Genomic DNA, 13,357 nt, shown 5'->3' with positions numbered 1-13,357 from the left:
TAGTCTTTGTGTTGAAATGTAAGTTTCGAAATAAAGTGGCTCAAGTTATTTCTAGAGATCACGAATAGTCTGTGGCACGGCGTCTATGAAGGAACATTTAACAAAATGGGCAACATCCAATTCCTTCTGTGTTGTGATTTTTGCAGTCAAAAAAAATTCCCATCAAGCTGTCGTCATTTCATGCCCTTCAAACATAACTTTTCACCCTATGACACATTGATTTGGAACTGTCGATTTTGTCTTGTTCAGGTACAAACCCATTTAATGACTCCAGTAATGTACTTTGCTCATCAGGATTTTCAAAGTAAGTACAACATACCATATATTTAAAAAAATAAAATAAAATCATTAAGTGCATACCTCAGTCCTTTATTTTCTTCACCATGAATTTTCCACCTCATCTGCTGAGCCAATCACAGCTTCCATTACTTTTGGTGGAGGTAAATAATTATATCTAAAAAAAAAACAAACAAATCAATAATATTGGTATTAAATACTTCATGACATCCTCCACAAATTCAACAGAACATGAGTCACTATGATATTAAAAGACAAAATTACAAGAAGTTAAATTGTGCATACTTGAAACTCCCCATAAACCCCAAAATAAAAAAATTAAATAAAAAAAAACACTTTAAGACCATTACAAATATCAATCAATCAAAAGATTCAATTTTGACTTAAGAAAAAAAAAAGTTCTGTGATGAGTTCTCTGAATTTACCAGTGTTATGTTCTTCTCCTGTATCTACACCAACACATTGTGGGATGAATTAAGAGACTGGCTCCAATTAAAACGTCAACACTTGAACAACTTCACAGAACAGGACATTATTTGTGGACTACTGCACAAATAAAAAAGTGGAAATGTTATTGAACTTTATTATCCTCACTGGATTTTTTTTTTTTAATTCACAAATGCAAATGGTTGAAGACAAAGCCTTTAATCTTTGCCTTTACAAATGAACTGAAACAGCATTATGAAACTCTAAAGCTGCTGTGACTCAACTGCCATATACTCTCTCCTCCATCTTATTATTTGACTGAGCCCCAACAGGCTGGAAACGAAGTAGTTCAGTGTTTCTCAAATGGGGGTACGTGTACCCCGAGGGGTACTTGATGCCACTACAAGGGATAATTGAGAGAGAGAGAGTGGCAAATTAACATAGAAGTGTCAGTTTCGGTCCCAGCCCAGGTGTGAATTTACTGGAAATTATAAAAACTGTAGAAATAAATCTAATCAGCAGCCACTAAATCAGGGTTTTTCAACCTTGGCGTTGAGATCCCATGTAGGGTCGCCTGGAGTTTAAATGGGATCACCTGAATTTTCTGAAAAAGAACAATAGATTTTTGAATTTTTTTTTTCATTCTTTAAAAAAAAGCCCCCAAAAAACACACACAATCTTAAACAACTTTGTGAAATATATATATAGGTCTAAAGGACTAAAATGCAGTAAAAAAAAAAAATAAATATCTGGGCTCAAACATGATTAAAAAAAGAGATGTCTTTGGGGTCGCCAGAAATTCTTGATATCAAAATGGGATCACAATCCCAAAAAAAGGTTGGGAACGACTGCTCTAAATACTGTTTCTTTCCACTTATTTACAAAATGAGATTCTGTGTGTTATCAGGCATCCATTCCATCATTATGCTATGTAATTATTTTAAATAGTTTTCTAAGCAAAATGTCGTAGTCAAAAAAAGTTTGACAACCACTGGTTTAGTTAATAGTGCACTGGTCCTTGTTCCCCTTATTCATTGTCTTTTCTTCTGTACCTCTGTTTTGGATTGTGTGGATGTTTTGTTTTATATAATACAACAAAATAAATAAAAACATTTTTAAAAATTCAACAAATGAAAAAAGAAAATTATACAACTTTCGGAGTCTCGTTCGGATCTAGACGCGTTTCGCGCATGCGTTGAAAGGATCTGGCAGAACTTTATTGAAGTACAAGTACAAACTAAATTTCACATTAATACAGATTATGGACAAAGCTGAAAGTCAAAACAAAAAAAGGAAGAAAAAATAATCTAAAGGAAAAACAATGTACTAGCAATCGAACAATAGATTGTGCTGTTGAAAAAAAAAAAAATAGTGCACTACTGCACTATTATCTTATTATTATTATTATTGTATTTTTATTTTTATTATTATTATTACTATTATTATTATCTTGTTATTTTTATTTAGTTTGCACATACTAGTCTAACTACTCTTATATTTATGTTTATACTTCTTTTTTTAATTTATTTTAATTTATTTATTTATTTTCAAAAGAAATTCCTCGTGTGTATATATATATATATATATATATATATATATATATATATATATATATATATATATATATATATATATATAGAAATAAATGGCGAGAAGTTTATGACATTTATGAATATAATATTGTCCTAACAAAAACAATAGATCAGGCAGTGTGACAGGTACAATTACATTTTTGTGGGCCGCTCTTTTGAAAGTTGGCTACCTTCGTTACGTAATTAGCACGCAGCCGAGCACGCAGCCGAGCGCGCGCCAATCCAAGTGAGGCGGAAACGTTTTTTTTTTTTTTTTTTTTCCCACAATCCATTGCCTTCCAAAACCACTCGGATCTCATTTTCGGATAAGTTTTTTTTAAACACCAACTAACTTTTCTCCAGTTTCTTTTCATGGACCGAGCTCTGAACCGATCCTAGTGTGGACTTTATGAGACAACAACAAAGGTCGGTCAGTTAATTATTAGTAGTTGTCGTCCTGTGGGAGAAGTTTGACCCCCCAGTTCAACGACACCCACTTTGATATTTGACTCAAACTCATGTTTTGTTCTGTTTGACATTAGTAATTAGTCAAATCCCAGCAGGTAAATGCAGCCTGGAGTGTGATTAAAGTGTACTTTCATTTTCATGGTCAGTGCGCCTATCTGGAGCTCAATATTGGTGATATTGTGGTGTTTTTAAAGGACAGCTGCCATCATCTGAAACATGGAGGACCCAAACACACCCCAGAGGAAGATGTCCACAGCAGGAGAGTCCTTATACAAGGTGCTGGGCCTAGAGAAAGGAGCCTCCCCTGACGAAATAAAGCGGGCCTACAGGTGGGTTAGATCAGTGGTTCCCAACCAGGGGTACGTGTACGGCATTGTAGGGGGTACTTGGAAACATTGATGAATCTATTTCCAACATGCTGAGTCATTTTTTAAGCCTATTTCAGACACTGTAACTGCTCATCCAACATCTTTTCCACCCGTTGACAATAAACAGCATTAATGGAATAAACAATATTGTGGCCTTAATATCCTGCTAAATTGTTACTAACATGTTGTGAACATTACTAAAAAATGAGGTGAATATATTCTTTGATATGCACAAAATTGATATTTAGTGTGCGTTAAATGTACAGTGTAGGATATTTGAGTGGCCAACATGTAAATAATACAAAAAAGGTTACTAAATTAGAGTGATGAAGGGGTTCTCCTAATCTGAAGAGGGGCCTTGGGGGGTACATGAGACAGAAAAGGTTGAGAAACACAGGATTAGGTGATACATCTGTCTCATATAATCAAACCATCATCATCAACAATATTTGCAGTGGTTCTCAAACTTTTTTTTTTTAAGCTCAAGTACCCCCTTTTTTTTGCGGCCACCACATTTTGCTCAGAATACTGTGCAAAAACCACAATAGAGCATAATGATGGAAGGAACGAGTGATAACACAATTTAAAGATTCTAATTTTGTTAATAAGTGGATTGAAACATTATTTAGTGCCTCCTGAATAGATTTAGTTATTTTATCTTCCTTCTGATGTGGGATCATGATTGACCCTTGTTTTTTAGTTCATGTTCTAATCAAGATCATATCCATCATCATTTTGTGTAGTTTGTGTCTTTTTGTGGGTTATTTGGTGTCATTTTGTGTATTTTGTTGTTGTTTGTCTTTTTTAATTATTCATTTTATTTTTCTTGTATTTGTGTGTTGTTGGTATTATTTAAATTATTCTCTGTGTGTGTGTGTTTGTTGTCGTTAGGTTGTTTCTTATGTCATTTTGCATGTTTCTCTTTTATTTGTGTGTATTTTGTAGTAATCTTGTGTATTCTTTTCTCATTTAGTGTGTCTTTGTTGTCGTTTTGTGTGTTGCTAGTAAGTGTATTTCTCTCTTAGTGCGTGTGTTGTTGGTGTCATTTTGGCCCTATGTTCCGAATATATCCTGGATTAATCTCTGTTAGCGGGCTTCAACTAACCAAACATTCCCTATCAGAGAGAAGCTGTCTTACGACGGTCGATCACAACACGCTAATTTAAGCCAAGTGTTTTCAGCCTCGGTACATGTGCGTTCACATGAAAGGGGTCGAGATCGCAGCGTCTGACCAATCAATGGAGAACCTGGCAGAGTGAGCGTCTTCAGGGGAGGAACAGCTTATGATCTTAAATAAATATAATGAATTTAAATCCATGATGACAGCGAAGAGCAACAGTAGTGCTGTGCACCATGAGGCGGAGCTTTTATACTCGCTCAGATCTGATCCACTTCATCAAATGTTTAATAAAATCCATAATTCAGACCAAAAACAACACTGTTGTTACAGAAAAGACAGGAAGCTGCTGATGCTGTTAATGCGTTAATGCGTCATATTAATCTATTGGATGGGATATCATATTCAATGGATTATTATCATAAATAATGTGATGCTTTTGCGCATTCAGAGAGTCAGCCGATGAAGTCTGTGTCTCGATCCGTATGCGCGGACGAGTGAAGTCATATATTAATTATTGAATGAATTAATGACTTCACTTGTCTGTGTATAGGGATTGAGACACAGGCTTCATCAGCTGATTGTCGATCAGTCCATCTGATATAAATCTATATCTTTCCTTAAGGATGTCATCGGTAAATAAAAGGATTGCAGAGAATATTTAGACATCAATGCTGTGTGGATCTGATCTGTCAGCTGTCAGATGTGTTCACACATCACCTTTTATTGGAGAGCTCTCTTTCTAAGAGAACCGATTGGTCAGGAGGCAGGACTTTCACTCGCTAAGATCCTAGCCAGAGCAAAACCTACTCTCGACCAGGCTAGCCGTTCAGACCAAGTTACCATGGTGATTTAAGCTACGTAAGACGTTAGCGAGCTTCTTAGTCCAGCAAACACTGAATAAATCCTGGAAGTTAGCGCGATAAGAGGTAATGTTGATTCATAACATAGGGCCCATAGAAGAATAAAAAGTAAATAAATGACATAATATAACATTAATAGAGAGAATGAATGAAAAAGTATATATATATGAAAATAAATACAACTAATAATAAAAAATAGAGGAATAAAATAAAGAGAAAATACTAATAACTTGTGAAACACATTAAACAAACTAAACTATCAACTGCCTACCGCGATGCCCGAACAAACATTTGACATCACATTATAACTGAGAAATGTTTTTGTCACTGTTGAATTTCGTACAAAATTTTTTATTTTTTTTTAATGCTGTTTTTATAACCAGGAAGTTGGCGTTGAGGCATCACCCTGATAAGAATCCAGATAACCCTGCGGCTGCTGAGAAATTCAAGGAAATCAACAACGCCAACTCTATTCTAAGTGACGAGAACAAGCGGAGAATCTACGACGAGTACGGCTCCATGGGGCTGTACGTGGCCGAGCAGTTTGGGGAAGAGAGCGTCAAGTATTATTTCCTCATGTCCAAGTGCTGGTTCAAGGTCAGTTTCCTGTGCTCAGAGAAATAAGTTAAAACATGAATGGGTTAATTAATGAGTGGAAACTTGATGATGTATTAATCTGTGTTGTTAACGCTGACGTTTAATCCCATCAGACCCTCGTGGTGTGTGTGGGCATTTTCACGTGCTGTTGCTGTTTCTGCTGCTGCTGCTTCTGCTGCGGGAAGTGCAAGTCACCAGACGATGAGAATTGTCAGTACCCAGACCCCGAAGACCTGGAGGAAGAGCTCAGAGAACAAGATGCAGGTGAGGGTGGCTGTATAAGAATTTGTAACTTTGTGATCCATTTACAGCCTTATTCAGGGTTTTCAAACTTTGGGGTCGTGACCTAATGTGGGGTCACCCTGGAAATAAAATGGGGTCACCTGAATTGTCTAGTAATAATCTAAAAAAAAGCTGCTTATAATTATATTTTTACATTTTAAATTGTTTTTTTAATAAAATAAAGAGAATAAAATAAAAAAAAAATACAAAAAAAATTCACAATTTTAAATGTATTATATTTTTTATTCATCTGTTTTGTACAACTGAAAAACAAAACATAACAAATAGATATACAATGCAGAATGCTTAAAGAGTTTAAATAATAATATAATATTTCAGATTAAAACGCCACACTAGGGCTGGGCGATATGGACCCAAACTGGTATCTTAATATTTTTTTCTCCAAATGGCGATATGCAGTATGAATCTCGATATTTTGAACTCAATAAAGTCTTTCTAGAAAGGCAATTTTGGGTTAAATTTGCGGATGAAAAATGCCACACATTTATTAACAAACAGCTGTACGATATGTGCCACTGTAGTGTTTTTCTCCTGTAAGGGACAGCACGTGTGAGTGAGTTCTATACTGTGGCTTGTTTAGGGGAAGGTCTGGGTTAGGACGCACTCAGAAATCCAACTAACAGTGCTTTTCATGCTGTTCTGAGAAGTAGTGAATGTAGCAACTCCTAAAACGAGTATTCTATTACAAAATAAACCATAAAAAATATCTCAGAATTATGGTAAAGGACACTGTTTGACTGTACTCTATGAATAATATTTAAAGCTATGATTTGTATTAATATATCCCGATATAGGCGATATTGTCATATTCTATATTGCCAAAAGACAAAACTTGATATATCTTGAATCCGGATATATTGCCCAGCCCTATGTCACACATAATCTCGAACAACTGTATTCTATACTTTCACTTTCTTAAATATAAATCTACTTCAAATAAAATGCATGTTAAGTTAAGGTTTCATTTATTCAAAGTTTTTAAGGACATTTTTATTTCCTGACATGTTTCGAAGGTCAACTGCCGGTCTTTGTCAGAGGAGCTCTGCTGATTGCCTTTGATGGATCCTTTGAAGTTTCATGTGACTTGTGTGTAATAGTTCCAGCAAGATTAATTTTGTCTTTTTTTTTGAATAGTATGTGGAAATACGTCAGGACATAAACATTTCCTGAAAAACCTTGTCTGAATAAACGAAACCTTAACTGAACATACTATTCAAAAAGAAGACAAAATTAATCTTGCTGGAACTATTACAAATAAAGTGCAGTATAGAAATATCTGAGCATGTGCTTGTTGTTACTTTGTGTGCTATTACTTAGTAGTGTATTTGTAAAAAAAAAAAAGTTTCTAGGGTCACCAGAAACGTATATACAAATGAGGTCATAACAAGAAAATGGTTCATGTCCAAGAATCAGGTACATAACTATTCCTTTAGGGCTCTATTTTCCCATTTGCGTAAGTTCAAAAAGCTAAGCAGCGGCACTGTTTTTGGTTGTGTGCTATTCTCCCCCTGTACTTAAGCCAGTCGCTGCGCGCCTTCATCCTAGTTACGCACTGTGGGTGGAGCAGCCCTGAAATGTGGGCGTTCCCATTCAAATCTGACTTTACGCGAATTATCCGGTGTGTGTAAGTCCTTTTCCTCTTACGTGCTTCTAACCCTGGAATAAGTGCAGCGCCCCGATAAGGTGAAACATTATATTGCACTAGTAATATGGACTTCGTTACATTTGAAGCCACACGGACTAGTGCGTCGCGCAGCAGCAGCTGTGATCACTCAGCTGCTGCTGTGCGATTAATTCAACCTGACAGACGCAGACTTCTGTCCACGTTGGTCACAGTGATTCAACTATTTTCATACTATGTCCAACGTAAAGTCACAGTTTGATCCACTACAGAGTGAAACAAGCTGTCATATGCAGATGAGGATGGACCAGAAACTGTTCCCACTCAGGTCGCTTTAAACAGTTTATATTTAAAACTGCGTATTATGGAAGCCAATAGTTCTGTTTCACTGCAAACATCCCTCTGTATCAAAGCAGGACGCTCTGTGGCCGAGTTATTTTCTCATATCTCCAGTGCATCTAACTCGGTCACATTTTACATCAATAATAATAATGATGATGATGATGATGATGATCAAGGACAGAGATTTTAACTGTGACTCGGACAGAATGCAGCCGATCCTCTGTCACACTGCAATAATCTGATCAGTAATCTGATCAAATCAACCTGTTACATTGTTTATCAATGAAGGCATTTCAACTCAAAGGTGAACTTTATCATTTTCAAGGATTTCAATGACATTTACAAGCGTTGGGAAAACTCTATGTTTCGTGATTTCTAGACAGCCCAAAAGAAATGACGTCACCGCCTCCTTTTCTTTCAGCCCGCCTTCATTCACACACTACGCGGTTTTGCTCTACTTACGCGCGGTGGGCGGGTCAGGAACCTGAACCGGAGAATACCCGTAGGAGAGAAGTGCCTAACTGCAGGCGTGCAAAAAAGGGCTTAAGTCCAGATGGGAGAATAGACACCATAATCTTTATCTTTTTCTAGCTGGATGAGTTGACACAGGAGCTCAGTGGGGCTCATTTCTGACACACATTTCTGTCAAAGATGAGAGCAGATGATTTGTGTGGGAGCAGGACGAGTTGTTCTCAGTGTTTAAACTGTGTTTTACAGCAGCAGGCCCTGCCATAGTTATTCAGCCCAGCTCTAGTGATGCAGTGGAAGCTCCAGGTAAAGTTCACCTGTGCTCTGACAACACGCTGGACTTCAGCAGCTTTTAACTCTGCTACTGCCAATTAACACAGTTTGGGGTCATCTAACACAATAACAGGAGGAAATCACAGATGGGGTGTTTTCTATAATCTATTGTTTCTGTCTTCTGCTCACTTTGTGTGCAATGTCTCCAGACAGTGCAAAACACTGCAGCCAGACTTTTCACTAGCACAAATAGAAGATCACACATTACTCCAGTCTTAGCTTATCTTCATTGGTTGCCAGTTTTAACTTTTAGGGCCCTACATGGTCAAGCTCCACAGTATATCTCTGACCTTCTGCAACTGCATTCTCCCTTTCGTGCTCTGAGGTCAGCAGGCCAGAATTTGCTGTTTGTCTCACTATGAAATCGGGCATTTCAGGCAGTGGCACCAATACTGTGGAACCCTCTGCTGTGCTATATAAATACAGTTTACTTACTCAACGTCACTGACAGAGAAATCATAAAGTGATGATCATTAATGGTTTGGGAGTTTCAGGAAAATGTACTTCTATTAGAGTATGAATCTTTTTTATTATTATTATTATTATTATTATTATTATTATTATTATTATTATTATTATTATTATTAATATTTAGTCAATGTTTGCTCTGTGTTTTTATTTATGTCGCTTCAGACGTCTCATTTACTCTTGAAACACTTCAAGATAAATTGTGAAGCTAAGTCCTATTAAAAGCACATTTTAATGTTCCATTTACATTAAATCAGACCAAACATGGCTAAAGTGAAGAGCACAGTGGGATGAACGTGAGAAATACACAGATGCTTACTATATTGGGTCTTTTTTTTTTAAGTATGCACGATGGGCACACTAGTCATACTCAACCTCCCCATGATGCGTTGCAATCGGACATTCAGGGAATGTAAAATCATCCTAAGACCTGCTTCAATCTAAAAATCACGCATCCTCTTTTCAAAACAAAATCATCTCTTCTTTTCTTACATTAGTTTTTAACACTTATGTAAATAGAGCTCTTGTTTTGAACTTAACTGGAAATTTCGTCAGTAGGGCAATGGCGGACAATTTGGAACCTCCTAAATGTAGGAATGAAATTAATATATGTGAGTTTATTTGGATCAAATGACCTCATGTTGATATTCTACTTGGTCACTTTCTCGCTTAAAATGTTTTCAGAACTCTCAAAGGTGGAGAATTAACAGAGATATTTGTGTGCTTGAGGTTTTTGTCGTTGTAGGTTCCAAATGCATCTTGGGAAACTTGGAAGTATACTTCAGTGGGAACAGTCACCATACTAATCATACATATATAGACAGTATATACTCATTGGCCCTCATTTATCAACCTTGCGTGAAAACAAAACGGGTGCAAATTTGACTTCACATTTGGTCGTACGACAGGACCAAGGTGTGATTTATGAAACATTCATATTTGACCAATCCCAGCATACAAATGATCGGGTGTTAATAATTCTGGTGGCTGAATTCGATCATCATTAACATGTTACGCCCTCCTGTTTCGGAGGCCCCGCCCACTTAGGTCAAACAAGATAAGAAGCTTTTCCAAGATGAAAATCGGCATCCTCACATCAGAGGTGGAGCAAAACTAAGATGTGCTTTTTAACAGTGTGGAAACGATGTAAAACATTTAAACTATCTGTGGAAGAGGATCAGCTACTGAGCGGGTGACGTCTGCCCTGGGAACAACTTTACTGTAGAGATCCTGGAGACACACACGGATATGACAATTGCTGTATATCAACCTCATTCTGCATGCTTTAGGTAATATCACTTTAAAATAAGTTAACGATCGAAAAGCTTTTTTTTTTTTTTTAAAGCCTTGAAAATGACAAAATGTTGTCCCTTCTCTGTGTTTATTATGCCTTCTGCCAATTTCACCCATAATTCATCATATTACTGATTACTGCAGCACATTTGTAAAAGTTTAAGGAACTATTTACATTTTAAAGCATGAATGAGGTCCTTTTACCTCCGCATGCCACCAGTGATGTTTTACGGAGGAAATGGGACGAGTGATATCAGTGGGCTTTTTAAAATGTATTTTCATTTTTGGTAATTTGTTTTAATAATCCATTTAGATGTGTTCTGAAAGTCTGCTTATGCTTAAATGACAGCTGAGGCTTGCTTGATACTTATTTTTTTGCTTTATTTTCAGTCGCAGTCAGATTTTGCTGTGCTGAACCACAAATTCACACTCTCAGATTATTGTACACAAGCTCAGACCTGAAATGGAATGTGAACGTAGCGTACACTTCCGTCAGAATTGATAAATACCGAAGCTTGCGTGAATATGGCCGAACGCACGTCGTACGCTCAGATCTCAATGTATGAACGGTAAATGAGGGCCAATGAGTTTCTAGTGCATAGTACAGAGTATGCCAGGGTTGGACAACTCACAGTGCGGGGCCACAAAAACGTGATTGTATCTGATTTGAAGGCCACATTATCAACATTCATGTCAGTATTTAGAATAATAACCAATCTGAGCATTAATACAGGGAGGAAAGGGATTTGTTTGTCTTTGTGATTTTGTTGTTTTGTCAGTTTTTAGTCATTTGTTTTTGTTTTTTGTTGTAATTTTGTGTGTATTCTGTCATTTTCTGCATTTTTGTTGACGATTTGTGTGTTTTATGGTGTGACTTTCAGGATTTTTGTGTGCGTTTTTTTTTTATAGCTATTCTGTAATGTGTTGTTGTTTTTGGAGTCATTTGTTTGTTTAAGTGGTTGTTGTGTCTGTCCTTGTCATTTTGTGTATTTTTGGAATTTGTTGTGTGTTTTTGTGTACATTGTGCATTTTGCTGGAGGTTTGTATGTTATTTGGGGCTTCATATTCCTTCCACCTTCTTGAAATACGATTTTTGGGGATTCGTTTTTGGGGCCGCACTAAATTAGACAACATGTGGCCCCCGGGCCGCCATTTGCCCATGTCTGGTGTATGCCATTTCTAACACAGCCATAAAGCTTATTTTCTGTTTGAATCTCAGAGCTGCTTCGCTAACATAAATAATGTCCGTGTTGCTCTAACAGTCGCTCTTTTCTCTCTCGTGCTATAACGGCTCACGTACCTTCTCATATTGAGTGTAGAATCTGTGCTTTGGTTACTAACACCTTCTTTTCTACCCCCCTCTGCAGGCGAGAGCAGCCCGATTGTGATCCAGCCTCATGCAATCAACGGCGACACCCAGATCGCACTGAACGAATAAAAAAGTCAGAAGCGCGCGGTCACGACTTTGTCTTCTCGCAGTCTCTTCATATAGAGACGATGAATGACGAGTGTGTGAAAAGATATTCATCTCAGAGGTTTGTTTACATTCAGCTCAATCGTTGATTGTGCCATATGTTTTTAAAGAAATTGAGGCTCGACCTTTTTTATTTTGTTTATTTATTTCTAATCTTTTTGTCAGATGAGCATATCAATGCTTCTAAATATGCCTGAGATTGTTATTATTATCTATGTGCACTTCCTTAGAATAGAAACACTAGTGGGATATTTTAACAGGTTGATGCAGGATCGTCAGATATATTGACACAGACCACTCGAGCACTGTAATGTCACAGGAGGGAAGTACACACACGCTCCACTAATGATACCTCACTTAGACGACTGTGTTTGATAAGTTGATGCTTATTATTAGTAGTTTCTTTATCTTTATTTCCCCCACCTAGTATAAAACTAAGCTATAATCACTAAATACAAGCTGCTAACTGATGATAAAGCACAGACAGGCACATAAAGATCAGTCGCTGAGGTTTTCTTCTTCATGTACTTTGCAGATGTTTTGTTTTTGAAGTTAGGCTGTTGTTTAGCATGCTAATGCAAGCTGGAGTAAAGTTCTGTCGTACGCGTGGGTGTGTTCAGGCTACATTGGTACGGGTGAAGGAGGTTCTTCAGTCTGGGTTTGTAGAACAAAAGGCCGGTCTCTACATATCGGAGCGGGTTTAATTTTTGTGTCACACAGATTGAATTTCCTCGACACTGGTGATTATTTTTATATGAATGATTATTTTTTTCCCATCTTGATGATGGGATATGCCATCACACAGTTGTCTGAGGGCAGGGTGTGTGTGTTCTCTCTCTTTCTGTGTGTATGTGAAGGACTGCAGCCTTTCCAGGGTGTTCCCTCCCTGTCTTACACCTTGAGTCCGCCACAACAGGCTAAAAAAATACCTTTAAGTTCTGCTGTTTTCTGTGTATATTGTAAATGTCTTTAGCAGGGTGGGTTTAAAGTATTTTTCTGTCACCGCTCGGGGTATCTATAGTCAGTGCCATAAATTCTTTGTGCCAATCATTCCTGAAATGCCTTGATACATTTATATGGGATTTTTTTGGTTGTATTTTCTATAAATGTGAGTGTTTTCATGTAAACATTTCTGTGTATTTCCCCCCTCTCTCTTTATCTCTCTGTATATTTAATGATTATTGAAATAAAGTTTTGGTCATACTGGAAAGGCACTTGTGTCCATCTTTCTCTGAGTGTTGGTAAGGGGCCAGGCCACCCCTGGCTCTCTGCCAGTGGTTTGTCCCATGCTCCACCTGAAGCAGATAAAGGCTTTCAGAGCAGGTGGTATTTTTTCACTGCGTCTCCA

At 37.2% G+C, this 13,357-nt stretch overlaps 1 protein-coding gene across 5 annotated transcripts; it reads left to right on the top strand.

Annotated features, from left to right (window-relative positions):
- Positions 1–2,581: 2,581 nt before the first annotated feature.
- LOC114456772 (dnaJ homolog subfamily C member 5B-like) lies at positions 2,582–13,169 on the top strand. Of its 5 annotated transcripts, XM_028438747.1 has the most exons (7): positions 2,586–2,720; positions 2,837–2,857; positions 2,957–3,091; positions 5,494–5,707; positions 5,821–5,971; positions 8,691–8,747; positions 11,903–13,169. In XM_028438747.1, exons 3-7 carry the CDS (start codon positions 2,979–2,981, stop codon positions 11,971–11,973), a joined length of 606 nt encoding a protein of 201 aa, XP_028294548.1. In that variant the 5' UTR covers positions 2,586–2,720; positions 2,837–2,857; positions 2,957–2,978; the 3' UTR covers positions 11,974–13,169. The 5 variants fall into 5 exon arrangements, with proteins under 5 accessions (XP_028294550.1, XP_028294547.1, XP_028294551.1 ...); XM_028438749.1 differs by lacking the exon at positions 2,837–2,857 and having other exon boundaries at positions 2,582–2,720; positions 8,694–8,747; XM_028438746.1 differs by lacking the exon at positions 2,837–2,857 and having other exon boundaries at positions 2,582–2,720.
- The last annotated feature ends 188 nt before the right edge of the window (positions 13,170–13,357 follow it).

The sequence above is a fragment of the Gouania willdenowi genome, chromosome 22, assembly GCF_900634775.1.
Source record: "Gouania willdenowi chromosome 22, fGouWil2.1, whole genome shotgun sequence".
Classification (NCBI taxonomy): Eukaryota; Metazoa; Chordata; class Actinopteri; order Blenniiformes; family Gobiesocidae; genus Gouania; species Gouania willdenowi.
This window is presented reverse-complemented; position numbering and strand designations above follow the sequence as displayed.

Excerpts from the sequence above, each read along its gene's own strand:
- LOC114456772 (XM_028438746.1), top strand. The coding sequence starts at position 2,979 with ATGGAGGACCCAAACACACCCCAGAGGAAGATGTCCACAGCAGGAGAG. Across the intron at positions 3,092-5,493 it reads GAAATAAAGCGGGCCTACAG|GAAGTTGGCGTTGAGGCATC; the intron begins GTGGGTTAGATC and ends TTTTATAACCAG. Across the intron at positions 5,972-8,690 it reads GCTCAGAGAACAAGATGCAG|CAGCAGGCCCTGCCATAGTT; the intron begins GTGAGGGTGGCT and ends TGTGTTTTACAG.